Source organism: Chlamydotis macqueenii, chromosome 4, assembly GCF_036417535.1.
Source record: "Chlamydotis macqueenii isolate bChlMac1 chromosome 4, bChlMac1.mat, whole genome shotgun sequence".
Taxonomy (NCBI): Eukaryota; Metazoa; Chordata; class Aves; order Otidiformes; family Otididae; genus Chlamydotis; species Chlamydotis macqueenii.
This window is the reverse complement of record NC_141559.1, coordinates 3340842-3358013: the sequence shown is the minus strand read 5'-3', so window position 1 is coordinate 3358013 and position 17172 is coordinate 3340842. Positions and strand designations below refer to the sequence as shown.

The following is a 17172-nucleotide window of genomic DNA, read 5'->3' as shown; positions in this document are numbered from 1 at the left end:
CTGTAGCTCTGCTCATGATGGTATTACTGGTCTACCAGTAATCAGTAGAGAGGGCTGGGTGAAATTCCTTCCAGAATCTACCAGCCCTGACCCCAGAGGTGCCATTTGCCTTGGTAATTCTGCAAGACTGCCGTTTGGAGAAGTAGAAGAGCAAAGAGGATGCGCGTCTCTCCACAGACATCAAGTTATGTACTTGTCCGCTGCACTTGTCCATTTGGCGTGCTCTGCTTTACCAGTAGGAGATGAGAAATCATGAAATTAAACACAATCAGAAACTGGGGAGAAAAGCTGACGTCTGTTGTTCCCGATGTTTGCTTGCGTAAATGCATGCTGTCCACTATGTCCAGCAACTGTGGTTAGACGTGCTACCAAAACTTTTCATTGCTTGAAAACAAATCCCCGGGTGCGAGGTTAAGGAACACCTAGAAAGGAAAGGGCGTCTTCCAGTAAGGGTGCTTGGCAGATGTTCTTTCTGGAGTTCTTTTTCAACAAGGCCTTGGGAAGGTGACTGGGGCCAGCAAAAGGCTCCGATCGCCACCTTGCAGCTGCTGTGCAAAACTGGTTTTGGTGGTGCTGGTGCTTCCAAATGGCCGCTCACCCCAGACTCTGGTTCTGTAGTCCACTCGAGAAGCTGATCTCAAACTCAAGTCAAGAGGTGGCCAGAGTGGGTCTGCCAGGTCAGGATCTCGCTCAGAGGAAAGCCTGCTGAGGGAGAACCTTCCAGCAGGAGCCATGCCAGGTAGAAACCAGGTGAGCAGGTTTTCCTGCCTTGCTTGGGTAATGCCGTGAACGCTGCCACGAGGCTGTGCGCAGGGAAGTTTGAAGTCCAGCAAGGATGCTTGCCATGGTTTTACGGTTGACTAGTCATGTCCTTGTGCATCTTCTTCTGTCACCGAGTCAGGTAGGATGAGGGGGAATGGAAATTGTGGAGTAAATACCTTGACGTAGACAGAGCTGCAGTGAGTGCCCGTTTCCAGGAGCTGAGGCTTGTGGTGGGGAGATGTTCCCAGCAATTGACGGAACAAGGTCTCTTTGTGTCATGGGCATCCCTGAGTGGGCACAGTGCACCGCCGTGGCTGTCAGCCGCTCCACAGGAGGTTTTGGGGTTGTGGGGCGAGCACAGGTGGGTGGTGGGTATGGCCGGAGATGGCCCACACGTGACAGCTGCTGGCAGATACAAGCAATAAGCTGAAGAGATCTGGGACATGCCAAGGGCATAGCCAGAGTTGGATGTTATTTAAAGAAGAGCTTTATATCCACTGACATATAACAGCCTAGGATGTAGTAATATTTATAAAATAAACTTTCCAAACCGGCGCTATGCAGGTTTTCGTGCCTGTAGGGTTTTTCCTTTCCCTGCACAGTCAGTTCTATTGAAAAATATTAAATTCCTGTAAAAGAAGACTCTCCCTTCCTGCTAATGGGACGCGTTTCAAGCGACCTAACCTGTGAGAGTAGAGACTCCCTCAAAACATGGGCAGTGCTGGGTCGTTGTTTGGGTATCGGCTTCGTTTCGGTTGGAAATGTAGCTTTAACGTGAAGAAGAGCGCGATGTTTCCGTTCGTACGCTCGCTGTGGGCATTGGGCACCCGTGTGCGATTTAAGACTGTCCTGAGCCTGACCTGGAGGAAAAAGTCAGGATAACCGGGACTGGGCTGGGTTTGTAGCGCACCGTGCCGAGTGCTGGCAGACTCTTACGGGGCCGGTTTGAAAGAACCTTCGGAACGTCGCCTTTTGCCACCTGGATCTGTGCGGAGGTGTTTAACACCGTGCCCACGTCTCCCTCAGCGGGAGGCTGGTCTGTGCCCCGTCCTTGAAGCACGCCGTCGGATGACGGTGACGGGGGAGGCGAGGCAGAGCCCGTGCTGTTGGCACAGATGTGCTTTCTGCGGGTGGCCCGTCTCCTCGCTCTGCGTTTCCTTGACGTGACCTCGGTGTTAGGTCCGTCCCGCACCCGGCTGAGCAGACACGCCGTTCCTGGAGGAATATAGTCGCTGTTCTTGCCCTGTGAAGGAGAGGCCCCTCATCTCTTCCTCTCGCAAGCCCTGAACGTGGTTGTGCTATCAGCACAGGCTGTACTTTTTTAGTAACAAATGATAAACACTCCAGCAGAGTACTGTTTAATAGAAAAACTTTATTTCCTGCTTCCTTTGTTATGGTTGTGAGCAGATGCTTTTGTTTAATTGGAGTTTCTGGAGTCCGATCCTGCTCCTCTGCCCCACAGAACACCTCCCTACACAAAATGTACCCTAAGCCAAAAGAAGGACTTCTTAATTATTTTTTTTTTATTTAGTACCTTGTTAAGGTATTGGCAGGTTGTCACGGAGTGACCGTCCCGGGGCTGCCGCCCGGGCGAGGTAAGCAGCACACGTCTCAGGAAAACACGGAGTACAGCTCAAAACGAGCTGGGTTGCTTTCCCTCCTGGGTCACCGAGTAGGTCCGGATCATTTGCTCTTTCCAATCAAATCAAATTGAGTGGGATTAAAAAAAGGTTGATCTTCTCTAAGAGAGTAAGCCTTAGAGATTTCTCTAGCGTTTTTCTGAAGATCCCTTCCTTTAGTGGCTCTCTTGTTCTTCACTTCTTCTCTTGGCGTTTGTGACTGGTGGATTTCCAGTGCTGGTTCATGGAAGGCTTTGGAAATTAGGAGAGCAGAGGTCTTCAAAAAGGAGTCAAGAATAGGGGCAGCTTTCTCCTTTTGATGGGGTATGAGCCCATCCGCTGTTGTGGTTGCTTCTCCCAGGAGAGCATCGGGCTGGGCGTTGGGGAGAATGCCGCCAGCACCAGGCGCGATCGGCAGGGCTCGGGCCGTTTGTGAAGCCCCAGCTGTGCGATCCTGTGGTTGCTTCCCATCCTCGATCCGGGAAGTCACATCTCGCTCTGAGACAGCGAAGGGCAAACGTTCCAGAGCCCTGGCTGTCCCGTGGGTGCTGAGAATAATTAAACAGAAGGTTATTTAATGACTTGTCTCCCTTCACAGAAAGGTGCTGGATACCATCTGGATTTGTTCTGGGTGGCCATTCTGATGATTGTCTGCTCCTTCATGGGTCTGCCCTGGTATGTCGCTGCTACCGTCATCTCCATCGCTCATATTGACAGCTTGAAGATGGAGACCGAAACGTCAGCTCCTGGAGAACAGCCCAAGTTTTTGGGAGTGAGGTATGTCAAACCAGAAAATGGCCTTGTTTACCCGCAGAGATGAGTTTGTACTATAAATTATCTTGCTTCAAGAGGTTCAGGGGGTCCAGCCCTTAGGTTTGCTCTAAATCTTCAGATCAGCAGTGTTTCCTCACAGCTTTTTGTCCGTGGAGGACAGATCCAGTTAGAAGTTTATCTGGCTCAGCCCTTCTGCACACTTTCTTGGAAAAGGAAGAAAACCGGTGTATTAAGTGCCTGTGGACGGGGGAGAGCCTGGGCAAACGTGTGGGAGCAAAGCGGGGAAAAGGGAGCCCATGGGACACCGCAAAGTTGTCACCAAGAATTTCGTGCCCCTTTTTTCATATTTCCAAACCCAGCTGTGAGATTTAGCGGCGCAGCTTTCTGGCAATTCCTTAAACAAATCCCCGCGTAACTCCTCAGAAGTTTATCCAGCCAGATCACACACAGTTTTCCAGTGTCTGAGAAAATGAAATATGGAGTAAATTTACCTCCTATCCATGGAATTTAGACAGGCAAACTTAATGACAGCAAGTTTAAACTTGTCATGCCTAAAGTAAACAATTCTACTTAATCTGAAGTTATTTTTTCTGTATTTAGTTGCCTTAATTAAGTGATGTGAAGCGCTTTCAATAGGAGCACTTCTGGAAATCAGGCCACGTATTTAGGCGACTGAATAGAAATTTAATGGTATAGCTTTCAGTGCTTGGAACTATCATTGGCAAAAGTGTTTTGGGAGGTTGGGAGCAGCTGTGGGTGCTGATGAAGGCCCACGCTGTGCACCCCACGAAGGCCTGGACCAGGGGGCGGCAAACCTGCGTTGGGCTTGGTGCGCAGGGCGGTTTGGTGAGAGGCAGCGTTTATCCGGCTGTGTGAGTACTTTGACCAAGACTCAAAACACTTAAATTCTGACTGGAGAGGAAATTATTTTTTACCTACTTGCAGGCTATAAATGCTGCCGGGCAGAGAATTTGGTTTGCTAGTCAACGGTTTCTCATGTTTAACACGTAAATACCTCCTCACCGAGTAGCGGTCCTCTGTTGATCCGCAAACAGCGGAGCCGAGGCAGAGGGCTAAAACTGATCTGGTGTTCGAAGAAACACCAGATGTTTGGCGTGTGAGGCTTGGTCAGGAGCGAGATACCTGCCTGATGCTGTTGGTTTGGAATCATGGAATCATAGAATCCTAAGGTTGGAAGAGACCTCCGAGATCATCAAGTCCAACCGCCAACCCAAGACCCCTATGCCTACTAAACCATGTCCTGAAAATCGCCTGATCACCAGTCTGCTTGGAAAACGCGGCTGCGAAAATGCGATGTCAGGCTTGATGGTGGTTTTGAGTACTCTGAGAGGGGGTAAAACCAGAGCGCAAGGTGAAGCCATGCCTCTAACCCGGTGATTTTTGTTGCAGGGAGCAGAGAGTCACTGGAGTCATCGTTTTCATTCTGACCGGTGTGTCTGTCTTCATGGCTCCCATCTTAAAGGTAAGCACGTCACCTTCTCCGCTTCCTTCTGCTCGCGCAGCTGAACTACGAGTAAGCGACAGCCGCTGCCAGGCTATTTCTGTGCAGCAAAAAAGCTCAGCTCTGAGGCATGGAAAAGGAGATGAGTGAGAATTACTGATGCACTTTTACAGTTTAGTGGAAGCTTAAATACAAACTTTTTGGAAGGAAAAAATAACGTCACTGCAGCGTGCTACATGGTGATAGTGACAAAGCTCAGGTCTTGGGGGCTGTGGTTTTTTGCATTTTAAGATTTTGTTTTCTGTGTTTGCATGAAGTTAAGTTTTCTTTTGTCTTGCACTCTTATGCTTCTACTGTGCCCGTGTTTGTGGAAAATATATTGTGGATAAAGCTAGAGACCCAACTGGTGACATGGTGGAAGGATGGCTGGCTGCACGGTGGAGTTGCTGTGTGGAAGGGACAGGTCAACGGGCAAAGACGCAGTCAAGAAAAGTTCATTTGCGTTTACCTGGTGTGCGCGCAGAGCCTCACACACGCACGTGAGTTAGGTCCACGCACGCATGCGCTAACCAAAGCGTTCACGTGCTGGGTTTGCCTCGTGGGACGGGTTCACTCCTTGAAGCCCTCCAGCAGCCAGGACTGGCTTTGCCTTGTTGCTCTGGAGGAAGCTGTCAAGTGCAGAGGAATGTTTCTGCACCGTGTGTCCACACTGGACCTGGCTGAGGGCTTTTTGGAGAGAGTGACAGAGCCTGTAGGTATCTCCCTTTCTCACCCATCCTGAAGTTTCTAGAGGAGAAAACGAGTCCTGCAAACGCCCTAGGATGCCGATCCTTTTGGAATAGCAGGGAGCTCGGTTCCTGCGGCATGCATGAATTATCACAACCGTGTTTTCAGCATCGTCTACTTGTACCTGAAGATAATCTCGCAATGAAGCAGTGCAATGAAATGTGATTTCTGAATCTTCTCATTTTTAAATTTTTTTTCCTGTGAGTTTAGCCAGGGCTCTGGTCATTCGTGCTGCTGATGTACCATTTAATCTAGGCAGGTAGCTATATTCCCAGACCTGAAATTTGTTGGAGAAATGCATCCTTAGAGGATCATCAGATCGTAGAATGAAACTGGAAAACCTGCTTATCCTTTGTGGATACTGCCTTCTCCAGGGATAACCATGTAAGCGGCGCTGAACACGGGCGTAGCGTACACCAGGAGATGCCAGCTGCGGAATTCAGTCTCCAGCGATCCATAGATCGATGGTGCGAGCAGAAGGCGTCAAAACAACAACGCAGATACTTAAGGACTGGCACTGTCCGTCAGAACTCGGTGACGGAGCAGACAGGGGTCTGGAGAAGCGTTTCTGGAGGAGGCCAGACAATTTGTGGTCGTCAGGAGGCTGGAAGCCGCGGGGCCTGCGAGGCACAGTGGGAGACGAGGCAGGCAAAGAGCCATGGTTCTGCTGGGTGTGAAATGGAGAAAGTGGCTTTAGAAAGTCAGTGCGATCCTCGTCTTGGTTTCTAAGGTTGTTTTTACAACTAGCAGATTTTTGTGGCTTGGTAACAGTTTTCCCCTCGTCACAAACAGGCATTTCCGTCCCCTTAATTTAACGCCTGATTGCAATAATTCTATTTGTTATTTCATGTGACCTTTCCTTGCGAGATCTCTTTTCCTCTGTTCCACTGGGCTCTATTATTTCCCCTGTTCTTGTTTCATTCATTAACGATTTGTCTGCGCTTCCCCTGAGAAGTCCCCCAAGATGCTGGCGGGAGGACGCCTGAGGATAAATCGGCACGCTCCCGGCCCGCGTGCCAGCGAGAAGTACCTGGCAGGGTTTCAGGGCCTGGAACAAACTCCAGCGAGCCGGCTCTCCTACTCGGGAGAGCTGCTTTGCTCGCCGCGTGGCAGAAGGTGGGCGTCTTCTCGTGCCCGGCGGCAGATTGAACGCTACTGATCCCAAATTCAATAAAGCGGGCAATCCGCGGAACAACCCCACCTTGGCTTTTTGTGGGGTTTGCGGTGTTTTGAATGCCAGTGATGTTTCTGCTGAGTTACGGCAGATCTTCACAGAAACATCCTCGACCCTGCTAGGAGAATGACAGGCTCTTTCCTATCAGTACGTTTTGAATTCTGTTGGCTAGCAGCGGGTTTGTTCGGAGTGCCTAAGCCAGCAACCCCAGAGTCAGTGAACAGCTTGCCGAAAGAAACTCTTCCAAAATGAACGCGCTGCTTGCTGCTCTGCGGGATCATGTACTGGAGTTTCACCTAGGGATGATTTACAGGAGAAATTATCATGGACTGATGAAATAATATTTGGACATAGAAGGAGAGGGAAGGAGAACACTGTAAATAGAAAGCTAAACTCTGAAAGCTTCCTGCCCAACTTGCCGGAGGAGACGTTATCTTCTCTCGTCTGATCCCTCAGATGCAGCGAGGGCTTTGAATCCCGCGGACGCGCACGGCTCTGTGAACCGCTCCCCGTCCCCCTCGCGACCTTGCGCAGTGATGGCAGTCCGTTGAAGCCAGGCTGCACAAAAAAACATTCGGCTTTTTGTGTGAAATACCAAAGCAGCTCCCTCGAGGGAGCAAATGAAGCTGGTAGAAGGATAAATCAGAAATGAGGAAGCTCTGGTCTCGGACGGCGTTATGCACAGCGCCCGGTGACTTTGGCGCTTGTGCGCCTCCAGTGAAATGCGTGCGTTCGGGTCACGGCCTTACCTAGTAAACAATTAATGGCGAGGTGGGGAGTGCAGGGAAGCACTGAATAACTGCTGTGTTACTTGCCTCTTTAATGAGTCGCACGCACAGGTTGGAAAAGCAGCGTTGCTACCGCGGAAGTGCTGGCGACAGGTTGTGCTGGGAGCCTTTGGCCGTCCTGCGTCTGCCGTTCAGCGGCCGCCGCCCGTCACTGCACGAAGGCTTTCCTCGCCGCGCGTCGACGGGCTCTCCGCGCCCTCCTTGTGTCCAGATCCATCCTACAAAGGCCGTTATTCAGCTCCCGTGTGTGGTTTGTGCCCCAGCATTCCCGTTCGCGCCGTGCCGGCTGCGCGCAGTTTTGCTGTTCAGCTGAGGAGCGCTTCCCCTGCTTGAGCGTCATCGCTGAGCTGGAATTCAAGGGAAGAGCCTTTCTGGATGGACTTCCATGGCTCCCGGGGTCCGACACCCCACGGGATCGTACTGCCTTTTCTTCTTCTCTGCCTTCTGCTTCTCATCCCACCAGCAACCAAGAGGTGGAAAGCAGTGTGAAGCTTACCGGAACACATTTTACCCTGCCTCTTCTTTATTTTGCCGACTAACTAATAATTACTCTGCATTGTCCACTGGTAGGAGCAATTTGAGTCTGTCACAGGGTAGAGATCGGGCCACCCGCGTGCTAACGGTGTATTGTGTATGGGGAGGTTGTTCACTCCGTTTCTCCTGCTCTTTCCCCCCGCAGTTCATTCCCATGCCCGTGCTCTACGGCGTCTTCCTCTACATGGGTGTCGCTTCCCTCAACGGCGTGCAGGTGAGTGCCTCCAGCGGCGGGGAGCCGGCTCTGGACCTTCTCCGGAAGACGGCAATCATCGAGCAGCGTGGGCTTTTCTTTGTCCTTGAGGAAATATTACATAAGGAGCTTTTCTCACAGCGCAGGGCCTTTAATTGGCCCTAGGAACCTGGAAGTGGTTTTGTTGCTTTCTGGCACCCTGTTAATTGCGGCCTTTCATTTTAGCGCTTGGTTGTGCTCTAATGGGAAAAGACTCCCTGTTCTGTGAGCGCCATGAGAATTTACTTGGGTGTTTTTTAAAACGGCCCCCGCTTTCATTCACTGGCGTGAGACGGATCTGGCTGCAGCAGCGGGCAGCGAGCCCGCGGTCGGGCAGGGGACAACGGGGGGATTGTAATATTCACCCCGGGGTTGGTTCTGCCGGCGGGGATTTCCCCCGTTTCCTGGCCCAGGTGGTCAGGGAACTAGGCAGCGCGTTCTCCACCGGTCAAGGATGTTTTTCACTCCGTGTCCCCGATTTTGGTTTAACTCCAAGTCCCTTTGGTCCAGCGCAGGGCAGGGGACGCTGCCTGAAAAGCTGCTTGTTTTCCTCACTCTTCCCTTAGGTGCCTCTCTGTTCTCTGTTGATGTGATGTCTGCCCTCCCCTCTGCCGACCCCTGCTCCCTCTTTATTTGGGAAAAAAGCCTTGGTTTTAAATGCTGAATGTCTGTCTGTGGTAGGAACGGGGCAGGGCAGGGTGGCAGAAGTGGCCCAGGGTTTGATGCTGACCGTACTTTGGGCATTCATCTGGTTTGCTCTCTTTTGTGGGTCATGAAGTGCTTCCTTCACCAGAGGATTCCCCGTGTCCCCAGCTGCAGCAGATCCAACCTGTTCTTTCAAAGCCAGCAGAGCAACGGTTACCAACACCTTCCTTTCTTGGTTTACGTACACGGAGTCCTGCTCCTTAAAATGAAGGCACCTTAAAGCCTTGCTGTGAGAGGTGCTTGGCTCCTGCGTCTCTGTTGAGGTGCCCAGTGTAGGGTAGACCCAGGACCCTAACTTCAACCGACTGAGTTAATGTGTTGACCCAACCCCACGTGAGGCACAAGTCAGTCGGGAGGAAGCAACCGTGCGGGGTTTTTGGCTGAGTTTCCTTTATGGAAGGAAAGCAAGTTGATTCAAGGTCATGTTTTTGTATCCTAGGTTTCACTGAAACGTCTGTCTCTTTTCCTTTCCAGTTTATGGATCGTCTGAAGCTGCTCTTGATGCCTCTAAAACACCAGCCTGACTTCATCTACCTGCGCCACGTCCCGCTGCGCAGGGTCCATCTGTTCACCTTCCTGCAGGTGGTGTGCCTGGCCCTCCTCTGGATCCTCAAGTCCACCGTGGCTGCTATCATATTCCCCGTCATGGTAGGCCATGTTCTCCTTTGCCTTTCCCACTCATTTCGTAGCCTGGATCTTCCAGGTGCCGTCGTAGCCTCCCACAGACAGGCACGTCGCATCCTCTCCCTGGCAAATCCCTGGCCTGGGGCTCTGCGCTCCATTCGTGGCGCTGATGTAAGACTACACGTTGCCGCGGCTGCCGTTACGTAAAGCCTCTGGAGGAAAACAAGCCTGGAAAGTTAATTTTTTTCCAGAAAGGTAGTTGATAGTTTTGACCGTTCCTGTCCACCAAGGTTAGATCTGCCGTGTTTTCTCCTCGAGCGGCACAAATGAGGGATTGGTGCGTAGTTTGTCTTTTTCAGCCCGCGCTAATTACTGTACAGAAAATGTCTCCCTTGCTTTTAAAACCACAAATTGGCAAAACCGAGAGTGAGACTCACTGCTAAAAGGCATGTCAGATGCAGGGAAAGGATGAGCTAAATCAAGAGCAAGAAAATGAATGTCTTTTTTCTTGAACTTTAGTAAGAACGATACTGTTGATTCATAATGTTTTGCAGCCGAGGGTGCTGTAGGGGTTTGTAGGATGCACGTCCTCTTCCTAATAACACATATCAGAGTCGTGGTAAAACTGATTGAGAATATTGAGTGATAAAATGTTCGTCACAGAGAAGAACTGTTTCTTAAATATACAATGTGCAGTTGGTCTGATACGGTATTCCTGTGTCAAGGAAGAGGAATGGAGGAATTATGTCAGAGAAAGAATGAGGGGAAGCAGAAAACAAAACAAGGATGGGCATTTTTTCTCTGCTGCTGGCAAAATTAGAGGAGAAAAGATGATTCAGGGGAAAAAGTCCTCCAAATGTTCTTGCTGGGCCACGTGCTCCTATATAAAGGTGTTGCAAATCAGCATTTCACACTGACATGCCGTTCCGTTGCATTTTCATGGCTGCTGTCAAAAGGTGAATCGAAGATCTGGACACTCTTTTTTTTTTGCCTGTAATAGAGAGAGTTTGAGTGAACTCTAAATCTGCTGACGTTCATTCTAGTGGTGCAAACTCAGTGAAGGCCAGAGCCGGTGACAAAACCTCGGTTATTTGCACTCATGAACAAAAAGACCGTAAAGCTCCAGTTAGTGAAGATCTGGCCGATAGATGAACCTCTGCTTGTTTGTAGGAAAAGCACTTTTAATACAGAAGTAGTCCGTAATGGGATAATCACAAGTGTCTACGTGGCATCTTTCCGCCCCTTGAGTAACTTCTTAGTTCTGTAATGGTGTCCTAAATTGCGCAAGTTAAAGTTTGAGGGCTGTTCCCAGGAATTATTTGTGCCGCTGATCATCGTTGCTCAGAACAAACTACTCATCTTCAAGTCAGTCCTTGGCGGCCAGAAACGGGTTATGTCTTTATCAGCCGAGCCAAGTTCTCGGTCTGTGGGGTGTACCCTTTGGTGGAGCGTAGGTGTGAGCTCGGGACGCGTCTCCAGTTTCACACAGCCACGATGCGGGTACACGGTGTTCTGCAGACTAGGAGGGCGCAGTTTGGTCCTTGTCTAATTCCCAAAGAGTTCTTACGTCTGGGAAAAAGGTGAGAAAAAAGTGAAGAGGATTTCTCAGGCTGACTCCATGAACCTGCATACGTAGGCTGAATCAAAAAAAAAATTAAAATGCACATCTTGGCTCTCTTCAGTTTATTATTTTGTCTGACGCCTGTCAGCTGGACGTTAAAGATGGCCTTTGTCTCTACAGGAGCGGGAAGTGATTGTATACTTGTTTCTGTACCTTGCCTCTGTTTATTCTGACATGAAGCAGTCACGGCTTACATTTCCACGTTGACGGAGATATCCCAGGCGGTCACCTCGTTCCCTGCAACCAGAATTGAAGCGTTTGGGGTTAAGCAGCAGCACCACAAGAGTGCGCAGTGTTCGCAATTCAAGGTGAGTTTTACTGACAGGTCTCTCTCTGCCTTTCCAGATCCTGGCGCTCGTGGCAGTCAGAAAAGCCATGGACTACCTCTTCTCCCAGCATGACTTAAGCTTTCTTGACGACGTCATTCCAGAAAAAGACAAGAAAAAGAAAGAGGATGAGAAGAAGAAGAAAAAGAAGAAGGGCAGTGTGGACAGCGACAACGATGATGTAAGGAGCTTTCTGCTCTGTCAAATTACACATTTCTAGCTAGTGAAGGCTGGGTGACGGTCCGTGTCCCTCCCCAGCTCTAGGGGTGGGGATTTCCCAGCCTCTTTTGAAGCCGACCAGCTCAGCCTTTCACTGCTGCAGCAAATCGGCCCCAACCAAAACTTCTTTTCTACGTTACCTTCCCTTTTCCAGACGTCACCAGCCCGTGGTAGGTGGTACTCACGCTGCTGAGAATGAAATCACACTTCCCAGCAGAGCCCTAGATACCCCTGAGATGTCATACCCTTTACTAGAACGCCTTTCATCACCCTGTCATCTTCATCTTTCCCTCCTCTGCCTTTCTCCCCGTCATTGTCTCCTACATTTTAGGAGGAGGATGGTTTTCACAAGGAGCTCTCTTACTTCTGAGTATGTTCCGGTTTTCTTTTTCGGTATTTTTTTAATTACTTTTTAAAAGCCCAACAAGATGTGACTAGTAGGTAGTTTTCTCTTGGTGATACTCGTGACCTAACCATTTTCAAAGCATACGTGCCCTTCTGCAGCGTACCCTTTGGTGCTGCCTCCGGTTGCAGCATGCCCTAGAACAGTGAAACACAGCTGCTGATGTCCTTAGGAAGTGCGGTGACCTTACTAGACCAGATCCACGTGCCTTAGGCTAGTCTATTTTTTACTGTCTGTGTAGTCCTCCTGCCTTTAAACGTTCTCCTACCCAGGCCTAAGGTGAACTCAGATCCCATAAATCGACAGTGAAGTCCCAAACACACTGATTACATGGCATGTCGCGTAGCGAGCGCGAACTGCCCTTGGAGGGCCGGCTGCCTCGGTCAGCGCTGACGTGAAAAGGGAGCCAGGCTTGAATAATTTTAGGCTAAATGGAGAGGATCGAGCACAGCGTCACTTATTCTGCTCATATAGCTGTCCAGAGTTAAGGAAGAAAGGCTTTCCTGTGGTGCAGGCAGAGGTAAGATCACCTGAAACCAGGAAGAAAACCACATTTGGCCGTGGCTGGGAGGAGCAAGGCAGCAGGCCATCAGCTGGCCCTTTCTCCAGCCCTCACGCCCGGCTCGCTGACCTGCAGCGCCCAAGTTTTGAGTTCCGCTCCGGTGCGGTGCCGATTTTTAGTCCGTTTGCTCCCTGGCTTCCGTAGCCGCTGGTGACGGCAGCCTCCCCAAGCCGCGGCTGCCGGGTTAGCGTGTTAGCCCGGAGAGCTTCTTGCAGCCTACAGAACAGTCAGCAAAGGTTTGAGTCCATCCCCTCCTCTTGACTGATTTGAATCCAGCAGCGTCATATCCTGGCCCGCGGCTCCCGTATCTCTGGTACCTTTTAAGCTATCTCGCTCTCTTCTCAGGCTTTCAGTGAATTTCAGGTAGAGTCCTTCACCTAACGGGTAAGGGAATCTGTGCAAAATGTTGCTTCTTAACTCTTCTCGGGTTTTTTTCCAGCACTTTTACCACCAGCTGCCTGAACGTAAAGCGCTTGGCGTTTTTGCTTTGATAATTTTCACCCTTTTTCTTCCAGAAACGCGCTCTCGCAGTTAGTACTGTGGGCGCTGGCGGGCGCTACGTGGATGGGGGTTCAGCGGAGAGGATGGCTGGGCAGGTGGTGGTAGATAAATGAGAACGGCAAAACCTGGCCCCAGCGGAGACCGTGCTCGGCGCTGGTTAGGCCTCACCCGACGTTCTCGCTGGGGTTTGCTGGCAATCAGGAGCAGCGAAAAAGGAGCTGCGGAGATTTTCTGTAGCCTCACCAGTTTGCCCTCCGGCTTGTCTTTACAAAGTATGAATTAGCACAACTAATTGCTGCGTTTGCCTAATGAAAAATCGAGCGCCTTGGTTTTCTCTCCAATTTTATGTCCAAAATGCACAGTCCAAGAAAGGCCAGAGGTTTTGTTTTGTTTTTTTTTCCTTTAATCTTGGGCTGGTATATTTAGTTTAACAGCCAGAAGTGATGTATAAAAGTCTCTTCTCCACTTTGAGGCATTTTTCCCAAATTTTTCTGCCTCTTTCTTTATTTTATGTGATGAAGTTTAAAGGAGAGACTGAGCATCAGCACTGCTGTTCCAGAGATATCTTGAATTTATTTATTAGCACCGATGCGGTGATACGTTGGAGAGACTACGCAGCTCCTAGGCTCTGCTTAACACCCAGTCCCAAACAGATGGGGATTTGGGGCTGGCTTTACCGCCTCAGTGGTTTCCTGCTGAATCTTCTTTATTTAAACTATGCTTTTCCCTCAGCCTTGTAAAAATACGTCTGAGGAAACATTTTGGAGTTTTTATTTTAAAGAAGCAGAATACTTCCGTGTACCATAAGCGGGGGGGTTATTGAAGCTGGTGGGTACAATCACGCCGGTACCCGAGCTCCAGGACCCCCTGCACGGCTTTTCTCTGCGCTTGCCCCTCTTCTTCACCGCTGCCGTTTCCCCTCTCTGGCTGGGAATATTGACTTGGCACAAGGGCCCTGGATTGGATGGAACATTCCGCTGGAAATAGCGGTGTCGTTGAGGCTGGGTTTGACATGACTTGAGTAAAAGGGGGAGTTGAGATGCTCCAGCTTAAGGAACCTCTGCCGTGTCGTGTTTGGCCCTCTTCCTCGTAGAGCAATTGGGAAGAAAAAAGGAGATTTTACAGAAATCACAGCAGGATAAAACGTTCTGATGAGCTTTCACAGCAGCCAGTGCCCTGCCATTCCTGCCTACGAATGCGTTTCCCATCTCCAACCCCATGCTGAACTGGACGGTGTCTTATAAACTGGTGGCAAGGGAGCGGGTAAGGGGGGGAAAGAGGAAGACAAAACTCACACAAGATTATTCTTACAATCTGTTTTCCTTCGTAGCGTGAAGGAAGAGTGCGAGTGGGGTGCGATGGGAAGCCAGTGGAAACCAGCGGGCAACTAAGCTGGACTGTGCTGATTTTTGGTTTTTATTCTTTTGTGTTCCTCATGCCTACAGAAACTATGTGCAGGTTAATTGTAATTTGTGGGAGATGGTGAGAGAGAGAGAGCAGTGAAAATATTCTAAGACCTTTTACACGTTTCTTTCACAGTCTGACTGCCCCTACTCAGAAAAAATCCCAAGTATTAAAATACCAATGGACATCATGGAGCAGGAACCTTTCCTAAGTGATAGCAAACCTGCCGACAGTGAGTAGAACTAACCTCTTGCATGCCTGCTTGACTCTGACTTGCAGTACAAAAAAAAAAAAAAATATATATATATATGATGTAAAAGAAAAAAAATGTTCTTTTTTTTCCTTTTTTTTTTTTTTTTTTAATTTCCCAGGCTTCTGATTTATGACAGATTTTGCTTTTCTGGGCTTTTTTCATTGCTCGTTACAAAATGTGTGTTGTTCCTTCCGGTGCCTCCAGCTTAAAGCTTTTATCCCGCCACTAACAGGTCTCTGGGTCGCTCCCTCTCCTCCTCTCTTTTCTGACCTTTCCCGTTTCGTATTAACTCCGCTGATGGTTTGATTTATTTATTTCTTTCTTTTCCTCTGCGCCTAGTGTTCTGGATTTGCAGCATGTCTAAACTGCATCGCTGTCCCGTTACTGTTTGTTTCCTTAGGTGCCAAGCAGTTGCAAAAATCAGCGCTTTAAAGAGTAATTAAGCCTGTCGTTGATCCACATTACGCATTAACCCGACCGGGCAGTGATCAGTTGACCGTTAACGTATTTCCCTTCTTAGGTGATTTGCTTTTGTGCTATTCTGTTTCTTTTGGCTTTCTGACCTGATTACCCGTAACCAATTATTATCATAATCTTCGTTTTCAGTCGTTGCCACTTTCACCTTGTAGTCCTTTCAGTGAGGAATCGGGAATAACAACTGACCTCAGCTTTTTTGCCTTTGCGCTGGCTGCGCGAGACGCCAGGAGCTGTGGATTCCCCCTGGAGATAGACGCGCCGCTTTGCCGTGAGATGGGAGGGGAGAGGCGCCGAGGGTGGTACTACCTCAGCGCTGCTGCTCGGGGTTGTAGGCGTAGGACCCAGAACCCCAGATCTTGAGATCCCGTGGCTGTCACTGGTGTTTACGAGCTGGCACCCAAGTCCCTTGCCTTGGGGTGGCGCTGAGATACATCAGCAATGCGAAGCCGTGCGCTGTGTTCTTTAAATACAGGAACACTTAGAGACTGGCAATTTAGATATTAGCGGTATTTTGCTGATAAGGAAAAGCCCAGGGGTGAAATCGGCCTCAGACAACCGAACAGATCCTCCTTGTCTTGCTGTGAAATGCCCTGCTGTGCTAAAACCAAATTACATGCTCAGTGTTGTCACGCGGGATTTCATGGTCACGTGCAGTTTTCAACGTCTTGAAGACAGAAGTAATGAAGGAAACATGAATTCTTCCGCCACAAACCTGTTTGTGCTCAGCTGACCCTTCAGCCGCAAAGGTGGATTCCGACTGTTTCTCGAGCCGGACACCACATTCATTTTCTGCTCCTTAGCTTCCCCTCAGCAGTAGCAGGAACGGGACTGTTGTTAGCAGAGCGTACGCTTCCCCGCGCTGCGCTGGGAAAGGAAAGCGCTCGGAGGCATCAAGCCCCCTGTTTTGTCGCAAGGAGGTTGGGTGCCACGGTGAGGAGCACGGGTAACTCAAGAGGTAGATGAAGGGTGAGTATCAAGGTGGTGATGAAAGTCTTGAGACAGGAGCCTTTGGTTGTGGTGGCAGTTCAAGGGCTTTTACCTTGCAGGAGAGGCGTGGATTTAGTATTTTTTATTACCGAGCTGTGAATTGGACCTGGCAGGCACTCAGCAGTAGGAAATCATGGCCAAATACGCAAGAGTTGACTGGAGAGACTGAGGCTGGGCTTGAGAAGCCATCAGTGCTGCGGGCAATGACCGACACGACTTTCTTCCCTCCCCACAGGAGAAAAATCACCAACATTCCTTGAACGCCACACGTCGTGCTGATACAATTCCTTTCCTTCAGTCATACGCCATGCCAAGGTAAGCACCGTAAAACGCGCTTTGTAACGACCCCTCAAAAGCTGCTCAGCTACCCCTCGGTACCCTGAAAGTCAACGAGGGGAGGTTCTGTCCGCTACAGGAAACTCCTAGAAGGCACTTGTTGAGAATTCACATCCCAAGCTTATTCCCATTACCAACTTGCAGCATCCCAAGGTGATTACCAACATGGCCTTACCGTGCTTGGGTCGGGGAGCGGAGGAGGAAAAACAGGAGTCTACAGGGGAAAAAGTAAATGAATTGGCATTGTTTAGCCTTAAAAAAAACAAAAAAAAAGAGAGACAGTAAGAGAAAATGGCTGTTATTCTTTTCTTCAGTCATGTAACAGGACGTCGCAGGGAGGAAGGAGTCCATTTTGCCATGTCTGTGGTAGTTAGTAGAGTCAATAATAACCCTGAATCGCAGCAAGGAAGAGTTTAGTACGGCTTTCTCAGAGCTCAGCCCCTCGGGGCCACCTTGGACCTCCCAGCGCTGGGAGTCGGATCTGGACCAAGACAGCAGTAGCCTTCTGAAACGTCACGCGAGTGTCCACGCTTCCAGGTGTTGGAGGGTGTGTGAAATTCATCTCAAGGGATACCCAGATCCTTTTGAAGGCAGTTTATGAGTGTTGCCATAGCTTGGTGCGA

At 49.7% G+C, this 17172-nt stretch overlaps 1 protein-coding gene across 6 annotated transcripts in view; it reads left to right on the top strand.

Annotated features, from left to right (window-relative positions):
* SLC4A4 (solute carrier family 4 member 4) overlaps positions 1-17172 on the top strand; it is a 145701-nt gene that overhangs the window by 125081 nt on the left and 3448 nt on the right. For 5 of the 6 annotated variants that reach the window (XM_086747027.1, XM_086747026.1, XM_086747024.1 and 2 more), the window contains 7 exons: positions 2980-3158; positions 4566-4638; positions 8045-8113; positions 9311-9484; positions 11427-11588; positions 14632-14728; positions 16449-16528. In XM_086747027.1, coding sequence (XP_086603153.1) covers positions 2980-3158; positions 4566-4638; positions 8045-8113; positions 9311-9484; positions 11427-11588; positions 14632-14728; positions 16449-16492 — 798 coding nt within the window. In that variant the 3' untranslated portion in view covers positions 16493-16528. The remainder of the gene's footprint in view (positions 1-2979; positions 3159-4565; positions 4639-8044; positions 8114-9310; positions 9485-11426; positions 11589-14631; positions 14729-16448; positions 16529-17172) is intronic. The other variant, XM_086747028.1, reaches the window with a different exon arrangement.